The 18,669-nt window shown below is 43.6% G+C and overlaps 1 protein-coding gene across 1 annotated transcript in view; it reads left to right on the top strand.

Annotated features, from left to right (window-relative positions):
• LOC145411918 (heparan sulfate glucosamine 3-O-sulfotransferase 6-like) overlaps window positions 1–18,669 on the top strand; it is an 88,976-nt gene that overhangs the window by 12,350 nt on the left and 57,957 nt on the right. Inside the window, exon 3 of the mRNA XM_080281888.1 lies at window positions 2,121–2,127. Coding sequence (XP_080138014.1) covers window positions 2,121–2,127 — 7 coding nt within the window. The remainder of the gene's footprint in view (window positions 1–2,120; window positions 2,128–18,669) is intronic.

Raw genomic sequence — 18,669 nt, 5'->3', positions numbered from 1 at the left:
CCTGCCCACAAACACGAGGGATGACAACTTGATGTACAACCTCCCATTCACAGTCGGCTGATGCTGTTTGGGGTCTCCACTTCCTCATAAGTACTCCTGACTTTATATAATAACAAGTAGAAGCACCAGTTGACTCTTCCTCACTGCAAGCAGAGTTAGCAAGACCTTTCAACTCAGGGTCAGCAACCTGCAACTCAACCAACTCTTGACAAGACAAATTATCAACACTACGGGGTACTGCCTCATCTGGTGAGTGGTCCAAATTAGCAAGAAAAGTATGAGCTAGGATAACATCATCATCATCATTATCCTCTAAATCACCAGTAACTTTAGATTTAGCCCTAGTGACAGCACATGCAGGGAACACATCAGGGACATCACAATCCTGGGACGCAGCCACTGGTTCACTAGACAACTGAGGAGCTGGACACACTTGACTTCCACCAATATCATTTCCAAGTAAGATAGTTACACCTGACATTGGGAGTGTCTCAACCAACCCAACCATAACAGAACCATTAACAAAACCAGACTCTAAATTCACTCTGCACAGAGGGACAGAGAAGTAATTATTCCCTACATCTTGTAAGATTACAGTTTCATCAGAGGAATTAACATTAGAGCCTAGAACACTGGTCAGCATAAGGGATTGGCAAGCACCTGTATCACGATATATTGGAACTGATTTCCTGTCATTACTGTCCAGAGGACTGACAAAACCATCAGACAGGAAATTAGCACATGACCTCTTGAGAGTGTCACCCACGTTACTGCTCAAAAGAGGAGCTCCATCATGAGAATTTAAGTTACCCCTCAAAGCAGGTTCAGTTAACTCAGTTAAAGAATTCTGGGAACTCTCAAGAGTGGACACTAGACCAATTGACTGAATATTTACAGACTCCTTTTTGTTCACCTCACGCTGTCTCCTGAAACATTTCTCATAGGGGCATTTGTCTTCTTAGTATAATAGGAAAAGTGTATGGTAGGATACTTATAGACAGAGTTAGAGAAAGAACAGAGAAATTAGTTGGAGAAGAACAGGGAGGCTTTAGGAAGGGAAGAGGTTGTGTAGATCAGATATTCATTCTTAGATCTTTAGTGGAAAAGTTTCTAGAGAAGGGAAAGAAGTTGTATGCGGCTTTCATGGATTTGGAGAAAGCATATGACAGGGTGGATAGACAAGGATTGTGGAAAGTGTTAAGAATATATGGAGTAGATGGGAAGTTGTTGAATGCTGTGAAGAGTATGTATGATGGTGCTAAGGCTGCAGTGCGTGTGGATGGTGAACTAAGTGAATTTTTCTCTTTGAAAGTTGGTTTGAAACAGGGATGTGTCATGTCTCCATGGTTGTTCAATCTGTACATGGATGGGGTAATAAAAGAGGTACAAGGTAGGGTAGTGGATGTTGGAGTGGCCCTGGTGAGAGAGGATAGTGTTTGGAAACTCCCTGTACTGTTGTTTGCAGATGATACTGTGTTGTTGAGTGAAGATGAAGGGGAGCTGCAAGGCTTGGTGGATGAGTTTGAGAGAGTGTGTAAGAAACGGAACCTAAAGGTGAATGTAGGGAAGAGTAAAGTGATGGTCTTTGAGAGAGGTGAAGTCAATGAATGCATAGCGAGGTTGGATGGTGAGGAATTGGAAAATGTGAGTACGTTTAAGTATTTGGGTAGTGTGATGAGTAAGGATGGAGGTTTGGAGGGTGAAGTGCTTGAAAGGGTACAGCAGGGAAGAAAGGTTGCTGGTTCCTTGAAAGCAGTGATAAGAAACAGGGAAGTGAGCATGGAAGTAAAAAAGTTACTACATGACAGTATTGTGATACCAACTCTAACGTACGGAAGTGAAGCTTGGACGTTGTTGGAAGGACACAAGTCAAGAGTGAGAGCAGTGGAAATGAGTTATTTAAGAGGAGCTTGTGGAGTCACGTGGAGAGACAGGCTGACGAATGAGGATATAAAGGAGCGTTGTGGTGTTGATGTGGATGTGATAGGAAGCGTTGTGAGGAACACACTGAGGTGGTTTGGCCATGTGGAGAGGATGGAGGGTGAAAGACTGACGAAGAGAGTGTATGTGAGTGAGGTGGAGGGTGGAAGAGGGAGGGGGAGACCGAGGATGAGATGGAGGGATGGGGTGGAGAGGTATATGAGAGAGGGGGGTGTGAGTTGGGAGCAGGGTAGTGAAATGGCGGGGGACAGGGCGACTTAGAGGCGATTTGTTTGTGGCCACCCCAAACGGGATTGAGGCGTCTGGCAATAGATAGATAGATAGACTTTTCTGAAATCTAGAGGTGAAGCTGGTATTTACTTCCTGAGAAACATCACCCTTATTCTCTTTCCTGTTACCTGTACTCTGAGTAGAGGCAACGTACTTACTCTCAGCTTTCCCTTTTTTTTTAGAATATCTCTTGTGAGTGAGAACATATTCATCAGCTAAAACTGCAGCATCAGACAAATTATCTATTCTTTTCTCATCAAGATATAGGCTTACATCTTTATAAATACACCTCTTGAAGTCCTCCAGCAAAATCATCTGCTTAAATTTACCAAAATCAGAATCCACATACTTAGAATTTAACCACTGCTCTAACAGATCTTCTTTGATTTTTGCATACTCAACATGGGATTGCTTATCTTGCTTGTAAGTTGTCCTAAATTTTACTCTATAGGCTTCAGGAACAAGCTCATAGGCCTTAAGAATCAAGCTCTTAACTACATCATAATTATCAGATTGATCCTGAGGCAAAGATGCATAAGTTACTTGAGCTTTACCGGTGAGAACAGTTTGAAGGAGTACTGGCCAATACTGTTTGGGCCAATTAAAACCTGTAGCTACCCTCTCAAACAACTGAAAATACTTTGTTAAATCAGATTCATTAAAAGGAGGGACAAGTTTAACATTTTTAGCCACATCAAAATCATCAGAGCTAGATGATCCAGTTCCACCTTGTTTCATGCGATACTCATGGTCTGCCTGAATCCTAGCAATTTCAACTTGTGCCTCAGCCTCCTTAGAACGGGCCTGAAATTCAGCCTCCTTAGCACTTGCTTGAAATTCAGCCTCCTGAATACGAGCCTGAGATTCCGCCTGCTTAGCCTGAGACTCAGCCTCCTTAGCACGTGCTTGAAATTCAGCCTCCTTAACACGAGCCTCCTGCAGGGCTAGCTGTAACTTAGCTAATTCAATCTGTGTTTGCTCATTTGGAGGAGTTACATTAAACAAGCTTTTATTAATCATGCCAATAATTTGATCTTTAGAATGATCAGAGTGAACTGCAATTCCCAATTGTTGAGCAACAAGCTTAAGTTCATTCTTTGTTCTGTTTTCTACATCACACACTGTTTGCACATTTGACAAAAAATCTTTGGCTTCATCAAGTGTAGTAATAAATCACAGTCACAAAATATCAAGCAATATCCTTATGATAATATCCTGAATATCCTGATAAGAGGTCGCCAAATTTATGTTACGGAACAGAGAAAGATAATGTACACTTTAAGTGAGAATACTAAAAATCACTACTGTCCTGTAAAGTTCCAGGTTCAAAACAAAAGAGTTAGGTAAAATTACAAGTTAAAGTTTAATGCTCAAACTAACAACAAAACATTCAGGACTCATAAGGATAATGTAATGGCAAAAACAGGTTAAATATATGGTTAACTGCAATAGCCTCTATTAACACGAAATTAGCAAGAGTAAATTTATCTAAGTCAGCCCTGATAAAATGAAAATACACTGTGTAATGCTCAGTTAATGCAAGATAAATTATTACAGATACAAAGTATTATTAATGATGACTGACTTCCAAATTTTACATTAATTACGAGAACCTCACTAGGCCTAAGAATTAACCTTATGCTACACAGTACAAGAAAAAATGCAACAACAGTTATACTCAAATTACACACAGCTGCTAGGTGTTTGGAGATTTCTTGAGCACTCACTATAATAATAACTGTACAGGGGAGGACAGAGATGTGAACAAAATGAGGAGCAGATCTAAGTGGCAATGATGCAGAGACTAAGCTCATTATATAGGGGCCGGCAGAGCTTGATACAACTTGTAAGAAGGACGCACAAATGAAGCCATGGGGACAAAGAGTTGACAATCCTGCTCTGAACTCCAGAAATGACGACTTACTCTACTATAACGGTAGAAGGGAGGAACTGAGGCAGAACACGCTCGTGATCAAACATGCAGCATACTGTGCGTTAGAATTACACAAAGGATGATGAAATCATAGGCTATGTAACAATATATATATATATATATATATATATATATATATATATATATATTGTCACGAATCAATTCGCGACATTTCCTTTTTGTGAGAAGCCACGAACTATTAGTGGAAAACTCACTGTGTATCGCTCAGTTAACCGTTTCTCTCTCCATTCCGGGGTATACTTTTCAAATAATTCGTCACCGTTTTCAAAAAGTGACCGATTTAATGCACGTCACTAAGTGCGCTACTGAGCGATACAATTATTTCTTTATCGTTTGCCTCTGCTTCATTCAACCGTTAGCCACGCCTTCTTCCGGTGGCCTGTGCGTCCTGCTTAGGCATTATTTGAATTCAGTCTAGTGGCGGCTTTGACGGAGAGAGGTACTGTGCTCAGAAGTGAAGAGAGGTCAGCTAGCATCCCAAGCTCCACAGAGTATCAGTTTCTTCAAACTCCCACCCCCTGGGTGATACAAAGTATTCATCGACTGGTATTTCCTTTGTGTATTTCCTAGTTTTAAGAGCTTAGTTAAGGTGTTTTTCCTAGGCGTAAGTATTTAGCTTTTGTGCGAGTGAGTGAGTGCGTCTCATTTAATTTGATTTGAAATGTAATGTTAAATTTATTTTTGTGATTAATAAATTTAACAGTTCTATTTCTTGAGCTTAATGTAGAGTAAAAATCTTGTTTCATTTCTCCATAATTAAGCTTATTTTCCATACAGCTCCTAGCTTGCATAAACGTTTACTATTCATAACTGGTACTTAGACCAGTCTTGTTGTATTAACTTAAAATCCGTTGTGCCAGGAGTTAATGCATCAGCAAGAACCTGATGTTATTATTATTAGTATTAGTTATTTATTGTCAGGGGTGATGTAACTTTCTCCAGAGGCTAACAGTACAGTAATTCAGCAATTGTGAGTAATTAGTCTCTGCTGAGTACTGTTGAGAAAGTTTATGAATTCTCGTTCTCAGAGAATCGTGCTAAGCCAGCGTAAAGTAATCGTTGCTTGATGTAGCAAGACAATCATTGTCTCTGCTCTTCAATATTATTGAATATTATTATCAATTTAAATAATATTTAACCATTTATATCAAAATTACCCTGATATTATAAAAACCCCGTGACAATTGGCGACCTCGCCAGGATATTAACTCCTAGCTCTAAAGCTATTCACGAGATAGTGCTCACTCATTCATATTTAGGTATTTATCATTAAAGTTTATAGGCACAAGCTTACTGGTGTTTACCCTTAATTTAGCAAGTGAATTTTGCTTTATCAATCCATAGAGTACTTAACTCTAGTTTATTCTTGGTAACGCCAGACGATTTTATTCGCTCCTGGGAAGTCGCCGTACCATTCTGTTTATTATTGAGTCTTCCCAGTCATTTACATTTTTGATTTATTCTTTGCCAGTTAACTAGATAAGACTGGTCACCACTAGCTTGTGTCTGTACTCTTTACTTTTGTTTATTAGTATTCGTCGCTAAGCAGTCAGTACTCAATTTCGGTTTGCTTAATAAATTAGCGCCATGGCTACTACTGTATTTTTACAGGAAGCCAAAGATATGGGTCTTTCGGACCCAACCGAAATTAAAGAGTATATACTCTCACGGCATAATCAGGAACAGCAGCGCGAGAATGATGCCCGTGAAGAGCGTAAGATTCAGCGCGAATGCGAGCGAGAACAGCGCGAATACGAGCGTGAACAGCGAGACAAAGAACGAGAACACGAACGTGCCGAGCGAGAAGCACGAGAAAAACATGAACTTGAAGTGCTGAAGCTCAAGCGAGATTCCTTGGCTTCAGACACGTCTGCTGCAGTTGGTCCAAGCTCCACGAGCTTTCTCCCTGCACATGTCCTGGCGACCCCACGCATCAAGCTTCCTTCATACAAGGAAAGCGAGCGAATCGAGCCGTACATAGCTCGTTTTGAGGACATGGCAGACATGTATCAACTGGATGAGGCAGCTAAGCGGATCCAATTTCTTAGTTTATTTGAGGGCCCTGCCCTCGATATTCTCCACAGAATTCGTGGAGACAATCTCACATATGAGATGATGAAAGCTGCACTCATTAAGGCGTATGGTCTCACAGTAGACGACGCCAAAGTTCAGTTCATGCGAGCTCGTCTCCAAGACAAGGAGACAGCTGTTCAGTTCCTTGATCGTCTCACAGCTTATTTAAATGAGTGGATGGAGAAAGATGAAACTCCTTCCACGCGTGAGGGGATAATTGACCTTATGCTGCGTACACAGCTAGAGAGGTCATGGCCTGCTGAGCTCATAGCACAGCTTAAGATCTGCCAGGTGAAAGATGCCAGCCAAATGGCAGAGAAGGCTGACGCATTCTTTACTGCATACGGGTATCAAGCTCGTAAGCAAAACACCTGGAGCAGAAAAGATACTGCCAAGTCTGGGAAGCCGTCTCAGACTGAATCCCAGCAACAAGGCCATTCTCAGAGTAATGGCCAAGGTCCAAAACCGCAGTGGAAGGACCAGGGGCAAAACACTCAGAAACCTGAGTGGAAAAGATACAACAAGTACCCTAACCAGCAGCAGTATCAGCCACGCAACCAACCGTCGAGACAAACTTTTTCACCACTAGCTCAAAAGAGGCAGGAAGCGAATGCAGCCTTCATTCCTCAGCAGCAGCCTGGTGGTCACGTCCCTACCAGTGTGGGTACTTCCCCACAGTTCACTAGTCCCACAGTGACAGTGAACCCCCTCCACAGATGGCCAATGTTCCATCTCCCCAATATAACCTTCAAGGCACAATGTTTGCCACATCAATTCAGCAGCCTCATGAGTGGCTAGCTGCTTCCTCCACAGGCCCTCCCACAGGTGACAGTACCTTCCTTGTTCAGCCAGGGTTTGTGGGAGACATTCCTGTGAAGGTCCTGAGAGACAATGGTTCCTCAGGTTGCTCTGTTAAGCAGAGTCTAGTTCGGCCTGAGCAGTATACAGGTCGACAGATCCATGTAAGCCTTATTGATGGATCAGTGAGATTGTTCCCCTGAGGCATGTATCCAGGTGGCATCTCCATTTTATACTGGTACGACACTTGCAGTTGTCATGCCAGAGCCTCTATTTGACTTGATAGTAGGCAATATTCAAGGAGCCAAGGATAGTTGCTCCGATGATGACGCTACTCAGACTTCGGCTGCTGCGGTAACACAAGCCATGGCTGAGGCTCCACACTGTGTCACCCCAGTGATCATTGAATCGCCGCAAGATCTGATGTGTAGTCAACTTGTTGTACAAGAACAACATTCTGACCCGACACTTGCTACCGTGCGGAACAAACAAAAGGGTCGAGTGATAAAGTATTCACGGGGAGGTCGAGCCAAGTTCCTTCGTAAACAAGGACGGCTCTACCGTGAGTCACGAACACCCGAGGGCGAGGTTCGACTGCAGTTTGTCGTTCCCGCCAAGTACCGCCTAGCAGTGTTACAATGGGGTCATTGTTCAGTCTCAGGAGGTCACATGGGCAAAAGGAAGACCCAGGGCCGTATCCGAGCTGACTTTTTCTGGCCAGGGATGGGACGAGACATAGATAGTTTTGTCCGTTCCTGCAGTGTGTGCCAAAGTATCACCACTGATCAGGGACATGTCCTTCCTGTGCCGTTCATAACCACACCTGTAATCTCTGAGTCAGTTGAGAGACAGGGTAGTGGTGAAGTGGGTGCAGACCTGACGTCTCGCCCATTGGCCCCACAGGACACATTATGTCCAGGGCCTGTACATACATATTATGTACCGTAAGTTAAGGGGGAAGTTGAGAGGCGACTTGAGGCTATGGAAGACCCAAGTTTGCATAAGGATTCTCAGCTCCCCGATACTAATATAAGTACTGTAGGTTAAGGGGGAAGTTCGAGAGAGAACTCCGCAGTGGCAACTTGAGGCTATGGAAGACCCAAGTTTGCATAAGGATTCTCAGCTTCCTGGTACTAATAGAAGTACTGTAGGTTAAGGGGGAAGTTCGAGAGAGAACTCCGCAGTGGCGACTTGAGGCTATGGAAGACCCAAGTTTGCATAAGGATTCTCAGCTTCCCAGTACTAATAGAAGTACTGTAGGTTAAGGGGGAAGTTCGAGAGAGAACTCCGCAGTGGCGACTTGAGGCTATGGAAGACCCAAGTTTGCACAAGGATTCTCAGCTTCCCGGTACTAACATAAGTATTGTACTGTAGGTTAAGGGGGAAGTGAGAATTCCGCAGAGGCGACTTGAGGCTATAGAAGACCCAAGTTTGCACAAGGATTCTCAGCTTCCCGGTACTAATATAAGTATTGTACTGTAGGTTAAGGGGGAAGTTCGAGAGAGAACTCCGCAGAGGCGACTTGAGGCTATGGAAGACCCAAGTTTGCACAAGGATTCTCAGCTTCCCGAGATTAATATAAGTATTGTAGGTTAAGGCACAGGTTGAGGACCCGTGTGCAGTTCGAGGCTATGGAAGACCCGAGTTTGCACAGGGATTCTCAACTTGCCGACCATAATCGTGTGCTAAAATTAATGGCGACCTCGAGCGTACTTTTCATAGCATGTACTGACTGCTAGCCAGAGAGAGTAATTGTAACATAATAAGAATTTTGTCCCATTGACACTTTTGATGCTCCACCTCAATTGGTTTTGCAGGTTCAGCAATGGGTGTAGCAGTTTTGCTGTGCGGGCCAGCCGATCGTCTGCCGCACGCTGCCACCTCTTCTCCTCTGCCTTCGTCATCGCCATATATTATTTACTGTGTCATTTTACACGTAGGTACAGTTACACTACAACTGTCACACCTACACTGTGTATTACATACACCACGCTACACAACAATTAGTTGTCAGTGTAAATGTAGCGAATTTTCGCTCAGTTTGACCTGAGTACAGGATTTTCACCGTCGTCACGGAGTTTTTCCCTCAAGCTTGCTTCTATTAACGTAAATACGAGGTTTTCGCTCACTGACGACTGCGACTTTCTCCTGTAGCAGGATAGCACACACACCACAGTGTGAATCTTGTGTGACTGAGTTAGGATTTATATGTATGTATATTGAAATCTTTCTTCTGAAGGAAGAAAGATTTAATTTTCATGGGGCGTAATGTCACGAATCAATTCGCGACATTTCCTTTTTGTGAGAAGCCACGAACTATTAGTGGAAAACTCACTGTGTATCGCTCAGTTAACCGTTTCTCTCTCCATTCCGGGGTATACTTTTCAAATAATTCGTCACCGTTTTCAAAAAGTGACCGATTTAATGCACGTCACTAAGTGCGCTACTGAGCGATACAATTATTTCTTTATCGTTTGCCTCTGCTTCATTCAACCGTTAGCCACGCCTTCTTCCGGTGGCCTGTGCGTCCTGCTTAGGCATTATTTGAATTCAGTCTAGTGGCGGCTTTGACGGAGAGAGGTACTGTGCTCAGAAGTGAAGAGAGGTCAGCTAGCATCCCAAGCTCCACAGAGTATCAGTTTCTTCAAACTCCCACCCCCTGGGTGATACAAAGTATTCATCGACTGGTATTTCCTTTGTGTATTTCCTAGTTTTAAGAGCTTAGTTAAGGTGTTTTTCCTAGGCGTAAGTATTTAGCTTTTGTGCGAGTGAGCGAGTGCGTCTCATTTAATTTGATTTGAAATGTAATGTTAAATTTATTTTTGTGATTAATAAATTTAACAGTTCTATTTCTTGAGCTTAATGTAGAGTAAAAATCTTGTTTCATTTCTCCATAATTAAGCTTATTTTCCATACAGCTCCTAGCTTGCATAAACGTTTACTATTCATAACTGGTACTTAGACCAGTCTTGTTGTATTAACTTAAAATCCGTTGTGCCAGGAGTTAATGCATCAGCAAGAACCTGATGTTATTATTATTAGTATTAGTTATTTATTGTCAGGGGTGATGTAACTTTCTCCAGAGGCTAACAGTACAGTAATTCAGCAATTGTGAGTAATTAGTCTCTGCTGAGTACTGTTGAGAAAGTTTATGAATTCTCGTTCTCAGAGAATCGTGCTAAGCCAGCGTAAAGTAATCGTTGCTTGATGTAGCAAGACAATCATTGTCTCTGCTCTTCAATATTATTGAATATTATTATCAATTTAAATAATATTTAACCATTTATATCAAAATTACCCTGATATTATAAAAACCCCGTGACATATATATATATATATGTGGGCCTCTGCATCCAAAGGGGGTCAGGCACCAAAAATAAAATTTTACAGGAGAGGCTTGTAAAGGTCAACAAAGTGTTTGCAACTGTAATTTCGTTAGTTATTGACGTCCAGTGCTCATTTTGGTATCAAATTACGGCTTAACACCTGAAGTGTATGAATCTGATAGATGATAATGAATTTGGTGGAAAATAATGTATCTATTGCTTGTTGTTACAGTTGTATAATGTTGCACCCTTATTGAACTTTACAAGCATCTCCTGTTGCGAAATATTACAATAATATCAATATTAATATTGTTAACAATAGTCGATAGCATGGGCAGCATAAAAGCATCATAAAAATACCGGACAAAAATGATCCAATTACTACTACTACTACTACTACCACTACTAGCAATAATACAGCCCCACACAACAATCCTCCTCTTCCCCCACACACATTAACACTTTCTATATCTCTTTACACAAAATTAATGCCCACAGTCACCCATTAGTAGTGAAGAATGCAGTACAGTGCCAGTAGTGCCATGTAGTGCCATAGTTTTCCTCCGTTATCCATACTCCGTCTTCCAATATCCAGGCCAGGGTCGTCAACTGGGGTGGTCAGGGCAGGTGAGGTGTGACACTATTGTACCATGTAGTGCCACAGTCGTTCTTCATTATCCATAATCCGTCGTCCATCCAGGCACAATGGGGATTTTCCTTGTTACAGCCGATGCTATTACATCTGCATAATCGTTAGTACTTGGCAGGTAGTTCGTCTTCCTGATCTTCTTTTCGATGTTGCTGAAGGCCCAATCACAGGGCATGTATGAGTGGCCGGACTTCAGGAACACAAACTCCACCTGCACAGACACCTACCCCACCACCACCACCACCTCCGCCGCACTCACTACACTGGACATGCTAGCCTTTGGACGCGGAGTTTGCCTTAAGCCAAGGCAGTTGCGTGCAGGTTTGGACGTGGCAATGTTGAATGAAATACGACTCTCAACCCTATGTCCAGTGTCGGAAGGGGGTCATTTCCACATCCAACCATCAGAGGAAGGGTTAAACTAGTGCTCTCTGGTGCTATCACAAAACTGGCAGGGCCGGCACTTGACCTCCTTTGGACACGGAGGCCCACATATATATATATATATATATATATATATATATATATATATATATATATATATAGAGAGAGAGAGAGAGAGAGAGAGAGAGAGAGAGAGAGAGAGAGAGAGAGAGTTTATGTATAATATATAGTTAAAAATATAGATAGGCAGATAGCTAAATAGATCAACAGACCGCCAAACAGATAAAAAAAGAGACGGATAGAGGGTGGCGAGAAGAAAGCGAGAGGAGAGGTGTGGGGAGAAGAGAGAGGGGGAGGAGGAGGAGGAGGAGGAGGAGGAGGAAAGAAGCGAAGAGGAAGAAAATGACGAGAGGAAAGGAGCGAAAAGCAAAGTAAAAGGAGGTGAGAGGAGGGAATACAAAGGAGTACAAAGGAATGCAAACAGCAACAGACCTTATGGTCCTTTCGAGGCTGTTTGTTACAGTGTAGATTATGACTACGAGATCTAACTCTACTGTACAAACTCTCCAGTTAAAACTGGTAAGAAAATGTGAGAAAAACCACCATGCAGCATAGAAAAACTGACATGGAAATTTCATAGGAAAGACTGAAAAGGAAAAGTTACATTCTGTAATACTTTATCTATAAGCTACCAGTATGAATAACCTGAGGGAGAAAGTAGTAAAGTAAAAACAAAAACTGAATAAATAAATAACTACGGCATGACATTGTGTACGGGTACGTTGAGTTCACGGGGCGTCTGTAGACCATCTGTATATCTATTGCCAGAAGCCTCAATCCCGTATGGGGCGGCCACAAACAAATTGTCTCCACGTCACCCTGTCCCCCACCATTTCACTGCCCTGCTCCCAACTCACACCCCCCTCTCTCATATACCTCTCCACTCCATTCCTCCATCTCATCCTCGGCCTCCCCCTCCCTCTCCCCCCTCCACCTCACTCACATACACTCTCCTCGTTCTTTCTCTCACCCTCCATCCTCTCCACATGGCAAAACCACCTCAGTGTGTTCCTTCTAACGCTTCCTATCACATCCACATCCACACCACAACGCTTCTTTATATCCTCATTTGTCAGCCTGTCTCTCCATGTGACTCCACAGGCTCCTCTTAAATAACTCATTTCCACTGCTCTCACTCTTGACTTGTGTCCTTCCAACAACGTCCAAGCCTCACTTCCATACGTTAGAGTTGGTATCACAATACTGTCATGTAGTAACTTTTTCACTTCCATGCTCACTTCCCTGTTTCTTATCACTGCTCTCAAGGAACCAACAACCTTTCTTCCTTGCTGTACCCTTTTAAGCACTTCGCCGTCCAAACTTCCATCCTTACTCATCACACTACCCAAGTACTTAAACGTACTCACATTTTCCATTTCCTCACCATCCAACCTCACTGTACATTCACTGACTTCACCTCTCTCAAAGACCATCACTTTACTCTTCCCTACATTCACCTTTAGATTCCGTTTCTTACACACTCTCCCAAACTCATCCACCAAGCCTTGCAGAGTGGAAAATGCAGTGTGGATGTTCAGGGGAAATGGAGGAAAGAGGAGAGAGGAGAGAACAGGAGTGGAGTGATGAGGAGGATAAAGAGGAGGGGAGAGGAGAGGAGAGACGAGGAGAGAGGAAGAGGGAAAAGGGAAGAGGTAAGGATATTAGAGGACAGTAGAGGTGAGGAGGAGAGGGGAGGAGAGGGAAGAAGGAGAGGAGAGGAAGAGGAAGGTGAGAGAACAGGTGGGATGGTGTGAGGTGGAGAGAAAAGGAGGAAAGAGAAGAGGGAAGGAGAGGGAAACAGAGAGAGAGAGAGAGAGAGAGAGAGAGAGAGTAAATGGGATGGTGTGAGGTGGAGAGGAAAGGAGGAAAGAAACGAGGGAATGAGAGAGAAACGAAGAGTGAGAGAGAGAAAAAGAAAAAAAAAGAGAAGAGGAGAGGGTGAAAGCAAGGAGAGGGTCGGCTGTGACAAAGATGAGAAGAGAAGAGAGGAAGAGCGAGAAACTGAGAGGGAGAGAAGGAAAGAGGAAGAAGAGTGTGTGTGAGTGGGGGGGAGGGGCTGCGGCAAGGGAGGAGGGAGAAGGGAGGAGGAGAGACGGAGAGAGAGAAGGAGAGAAAAAGAAGGGTGAAGGGGGTAGGGCAGCAATATCTGTGGTTGGCCTCAAGAGATCCCAATTGTCCACTGTCTCAAGGCAACAAAAATCCTTGACCTTCCCTGCACACACTTTTTTTTTTTTTTTTTTTTTTTTACAGGCGCTCCTACTCTTCCTCAAAATTATTTTATTTGTTTATGGAAAAAAAAAAGAACCAAGGGCTAGAAATCTACGGAAAAGTTACTCTTCCCCCAAAAACATGCTTTCCTCCTCCTCCTCCTCCACATCATCATCATCCTCTCTCTCTCTCTCTCTCTCTCTCTCTCTCCTCTCCTCACTTTCCTCGTATATATGTACACAAAAGAGAGGCAAAAACCAAGAGCTGTCTGGACACATTCCGTTTCTTTTTGTCATAGGCAGAGAGAAATTCAGACTGTGGAAGATAACTCCGTATTTGACCTGTTGCATACGTGAAGGCCAGAGAGTATCGGTTAACACTTAGGTAATAGAAATAGACAGAACTGAGGTGAGAGAGTGTGTTGCAAGACGGGTACTGCACGCCCACCGTAACTGACCTCTTGCAAGTTTGGCTGCGAGGAAGCTGAAATTATCTATCTATCTATCTGTCTATCTATTGCCAGACGCCTTAATCCCGTAAGGGGTGGCCACAAACAAATGGCCTCCATGTCGCCCTGTCCCCCGCCATTTCATTGCCCCGCTCCCAGCTCACACACACCCTCTCTCATATACCTCTCCACTCCATCCCTCCATCTCATCCTTGGCCTCCCCCTCCCTCTCCCCCCCTCCACCTCACTCACATACACTCTCCTCGATACTGAATATTAACTAAGTATTAGCACAAATAATGTTTAAAATAGAAGAATATCGCGTGACAATAGCATTAACATTAAATCAAGTACTTGCTGACCAGTGTTGTGCTGCCATCTGCGGTAAGTGTGGAAAGTACAGTATCGAAGGCCACCAATATTTCGGAAAACCTGAAATATTGCATGCTATTATTCCATATTTACGGTCAGATCGAAGCAATTGTTCAGCAAGTAAGGTCAACTCTGGAACTGTCTCCCTCTGTCTGTATTTCCTACATCCTATGATCTCCAGTCTTTCAAACGCAGTGTGTACAGGCATCTCGAAATGAACGGATCTTGAATTTGGCTCTCTATTTTATTTTTATTTTTTCTTAGAGGGAATGGTTTGCTGGCTTCTGGCCTTTGGTTCCTTCTTCCTTGCATAAAAAAAACACTTGGTACTACTACTTTGGAGCTCTGTTCACACCACATTCATCTATTCTAAGCATGATTTATGCTGGTCTTGCGAAATTTATCAGTGTCGATATTTTCAACTTCCTTGTAGGCCAAAACTCACATGTGGTCATTTGAGAAACTTTCCGAACTGCACCGCTCTCACTGCATAGCCCCTTTCTTACACTTGGCCAGCATGGGGGGATACAGTCTGGCTATCATTCTCTCCTCGGGGTGAGTGTTGGGTTTCACAGTGGCTGTACACCAGCTGATGTACTGTAGATAGCAATGCCTTAACATTCTGTACGCCTGTCTATTGATCTCTGTGGTGCAGGAGAGGGACGCCTTCACGTGGTGGCACTGATAAAACAAGGTGGCTACACTGCCCAGTCACACAAACGTCCCTGTCCTTCCCCTATCCCTGTAAAGGATGATGTTGATTGCAGAAGGAGGATAGACTCAGCTTGCAGTCCACTGGGTTCATGTCGGGATGAGCGTGGGGTTGCTACTACTACTACTACTGCTACTACTACTACTACTACTACTACTGCAGCTATTACGACTACAGCCATTACTACTACTACTACTACTACTACTACTACTACTACTACTACTGCAGCTATTACGACTACAGCCATTACTACTACTACTACTACTACTACTACTACTACTACTACCGTCCGTCTCTGTCACTATCTGTAGAGGCTGTAATTTTCTGTCTGTCACATTCCATCTATCTATCACTGTCTTTTTCCGTTTCTTTACTTGTCACTGTATTTCTATATATCGTATGTCTGTCGCTGTTTCTGTCTATCGGGTTTCGTTGTCTGTCCGGCTGCTAAGTACACACACACACACACACACACACACACACACACACACACACACACACACACACACACACACACACACACACACAAAGCACTAAGTACGCCTCATTTTTTTAAAAAGTAATTAAACGAACAGTGTGTGTGTGTGTGTGTGTGTGTGTGTGTGTGTGTGTGTGTGTGTACGAACTCAGAGAAGCACATAGATATTATTAAAATGTATTTATGCTCGTATGTTTGTATGTTTGAATGTATGTAGTATGTATGTATGTATGTATGTATATCGTACCGTATGTAAGTATGTATGTATGTATGTATCTGCATAAAACCATCTAATGACATTACACTGAGTGACGGATCTAATGGTTTCCTGTAAGCTTGGAAACCATGTACAGCGCTGGGTGGTAACCATAAAGCCAAATTACGAGACGATGTGAAGCCTACTTTGGTGCCCCTGTTAACTACGTGCAGATGCAAATGTAGCGTCCATCCGGAAACCAAACTTCCAAACTCTTACCCGTGCTTATCCGTGGCGAGGCGCTGTCTGTCGCAAGGGAAGAACGGGGCACATTGTATGGGACGGTCCTGCAGGGGCGGTTACTTGCCTGTGGTTGATGGGTCTGCTCGACCAGACGGACCGGGGTTGTTCTAGGACAACTTCCACCATATTAAGAAACAGAGAGAGAGAGAGAGAGAGAGAGAGAGAGACGCTTAGTTTCCCTGTAGCATATAAAGTTCAGGACTTTATGGGGGTGAGAGAGTAGAGCCAGCCAATTACTGACTCTAATTCCCTTTAATTACGAGAGAGAGAGAGAGAGAGAGAGAGAGAGAGTACCCAGCACAGGAAAACCGCTGTCTTTTTGGTATACTCTTTTCACCTTAACTTGGCCCAGATTTTCGTCCTTTTGCAGCTTATTTCATGCAGCTCAAAGGCAGGATTAGACAGTGTTAAACCTCCACATCTATTTCACAGCACTTCTCCGTGACTAGCAGCATACTCCAGTGCCAGTCTGCTGTTACAACTCAGCGTTCAAGATGGAGAGATGGTAGTTTAAGGCTAAGTTAGAGTGTGTGCGTGTGTGTGTGTGTGTGTGTGTCTATTTATCTGTCTATAACCAGATGCCATAATCCAGTGAGGGGTGGCCACAAACAAATCGCCTCCACGTCTCCCTGTCCACTGTTATTTGACTTGCTTCCATTTTACACCCTCCTCCATCCCTCATATCTCTCTCCACTCCATCCCTCATCTCATCCTCGGTGTTCCCCTCCCCCTCTCCCCTCCACCTCACTCACACGCATTCTCCTATTACTGTTAGCGTTTGCCTGATGCTCTTGTGCCCGCCCCCTTTGCCCCGCCCACTCACCCGTCGGCCTGTGTAGGCTTTGCCGTGCCAGTGTTGGGTAAACATGTCAGGCGCTGTCGATAATCAAAGCAACAAAACTTTTATTTAACTCCTTAACTGCAATGATATCTTTTCCATTTAACTAGGAAATGTTTTGTAGTTATGGATGTTGGAAAAAAGTACCAAGGAACGTCTTCGGCCTGAAAGGTTTGTAAAGTAACGAAGATTCCCTATATGAAAATATAAATGTACACATTCTACAAAGAACTTTGTGTTTTGACTTTTTCCCTTATATTTGGTATCCAAACACACACACACACACACACACACACACACACACACACACACACACACACACACACACACACAAAACCCTTTCACCTATATAATATTTCTTTGACTTCACGTGTATAGAATGAAATTTCTCATTTCGAAGCGAAGCCAGTGACCTTTCGTTTTCCTGCTTCTATATTCGACCCATCTGATATTAAGGAAATTCTATCTATCTATCTATTGCCAGACGCCTCAATCCCGCTTGCGGTGGCCACAAACAAATCGCCTCCAAGTCTCCCTGTCCCCCGCCATTTCACTGCCCTGCTCCCAACTCACACCTCCCTCTCTCATATACCTCTTCACCCCATCCCTCCATCTCATCCTCGGCCTCCCCCTCCCTCTTCCCCCCTCCACCTCACTCACACTCTCTTCGTCAGTCTTTCACCCTCCATCCTCTCCACATGGCCAAATTAAGGAAATTAATGATGGAAATAAATTGGGAAAATTACAATATGGTTATAATACTATGGTAACTTACCAGACATAGTAACTTACCAGACATAGTAATATGTTTAATAGTAATAGCGGCACAGCTGCGATGTGTTATTGCCAAGCTCCGAACTTGGCGCCAAAACTCAGCTGCAGTCGCGGGAGGAGACAGGTTGGTTTTCAAACAGTTCTTGATTCAGTTAGCAAACTTTAGTGCTTTCTTTTTCATAAAGAAGTGAATTCAAAATAAAAGTAAATCATAAGATAATATTTCGTGGTAAGGCTCATTATTCTGTCAGTAAGAAGAAGAATTATCACAGCCAATCAGCAACGAGTAGAGCTGGAAGAGGGCGGGGCATCAGTAGGGGGCGGGGCACAAGAGACACTGGCCAGCGCTACAGGTATAGTCACGTCTCTCTCTACTCCATTACTCCATCTCATCCTTGGTGTTCTTCTCCCCCTCTCCCCTCCACCTCACTCATTCTCTCCTAGTCAGTCTCACATCTCCCCAATCCATTCCTTCATATCATATTCGGTGTTCCCCTCCCTCTCTCCTCCTCCACCTCACCCATACTCTCCTAGTCAGTCTCTCCACCCTCTCCATTTGGTAGGCACAATACAGGGTGGTTCAAATATAACACTTCTCTTCACTCAACCGGGCGATGTCTATCCTTCATCACTTATCCCTTTCCTGCTCTCACTGCCGCACCCAGGCCCACACCCTCAGATTGAGCCGCCGCCCCCGCAACACGTAAGATGCCTGCAGGTGCGTTACTAGAGAAGCGCTATTTACGGAGCGCCCTGTAAATGTTTTATGGTTGCTGTGGCGATGACAAGGATAGTACAGCTGCGGCGAATAGTGTAGTTAGGTGAATAGCATCGTGTGTTTGTAGTTATAATGAGGTAGTTAAGGCCTTTGTGACTGTGAAGGAT

The sequence above is a fragment of the Coenobita brevimanus genome, chromosome 91, assembly GCF_032717465.1.
Source record: "Coenobita brevimanus isolate Jiangsu-jjx chromosome 91, ASM3271746v2, whole genome shotgun sequence".
Lineage (NCBI taxonomy): Eukaryota > Metazoa > Arthropoda > Malacostraca > Decapoda > Coenobitidae > Coenobita > Coenobita brevimanus.
This window is presented reverse-complemented; position numbering and strand designations above follow the sequence as displayed.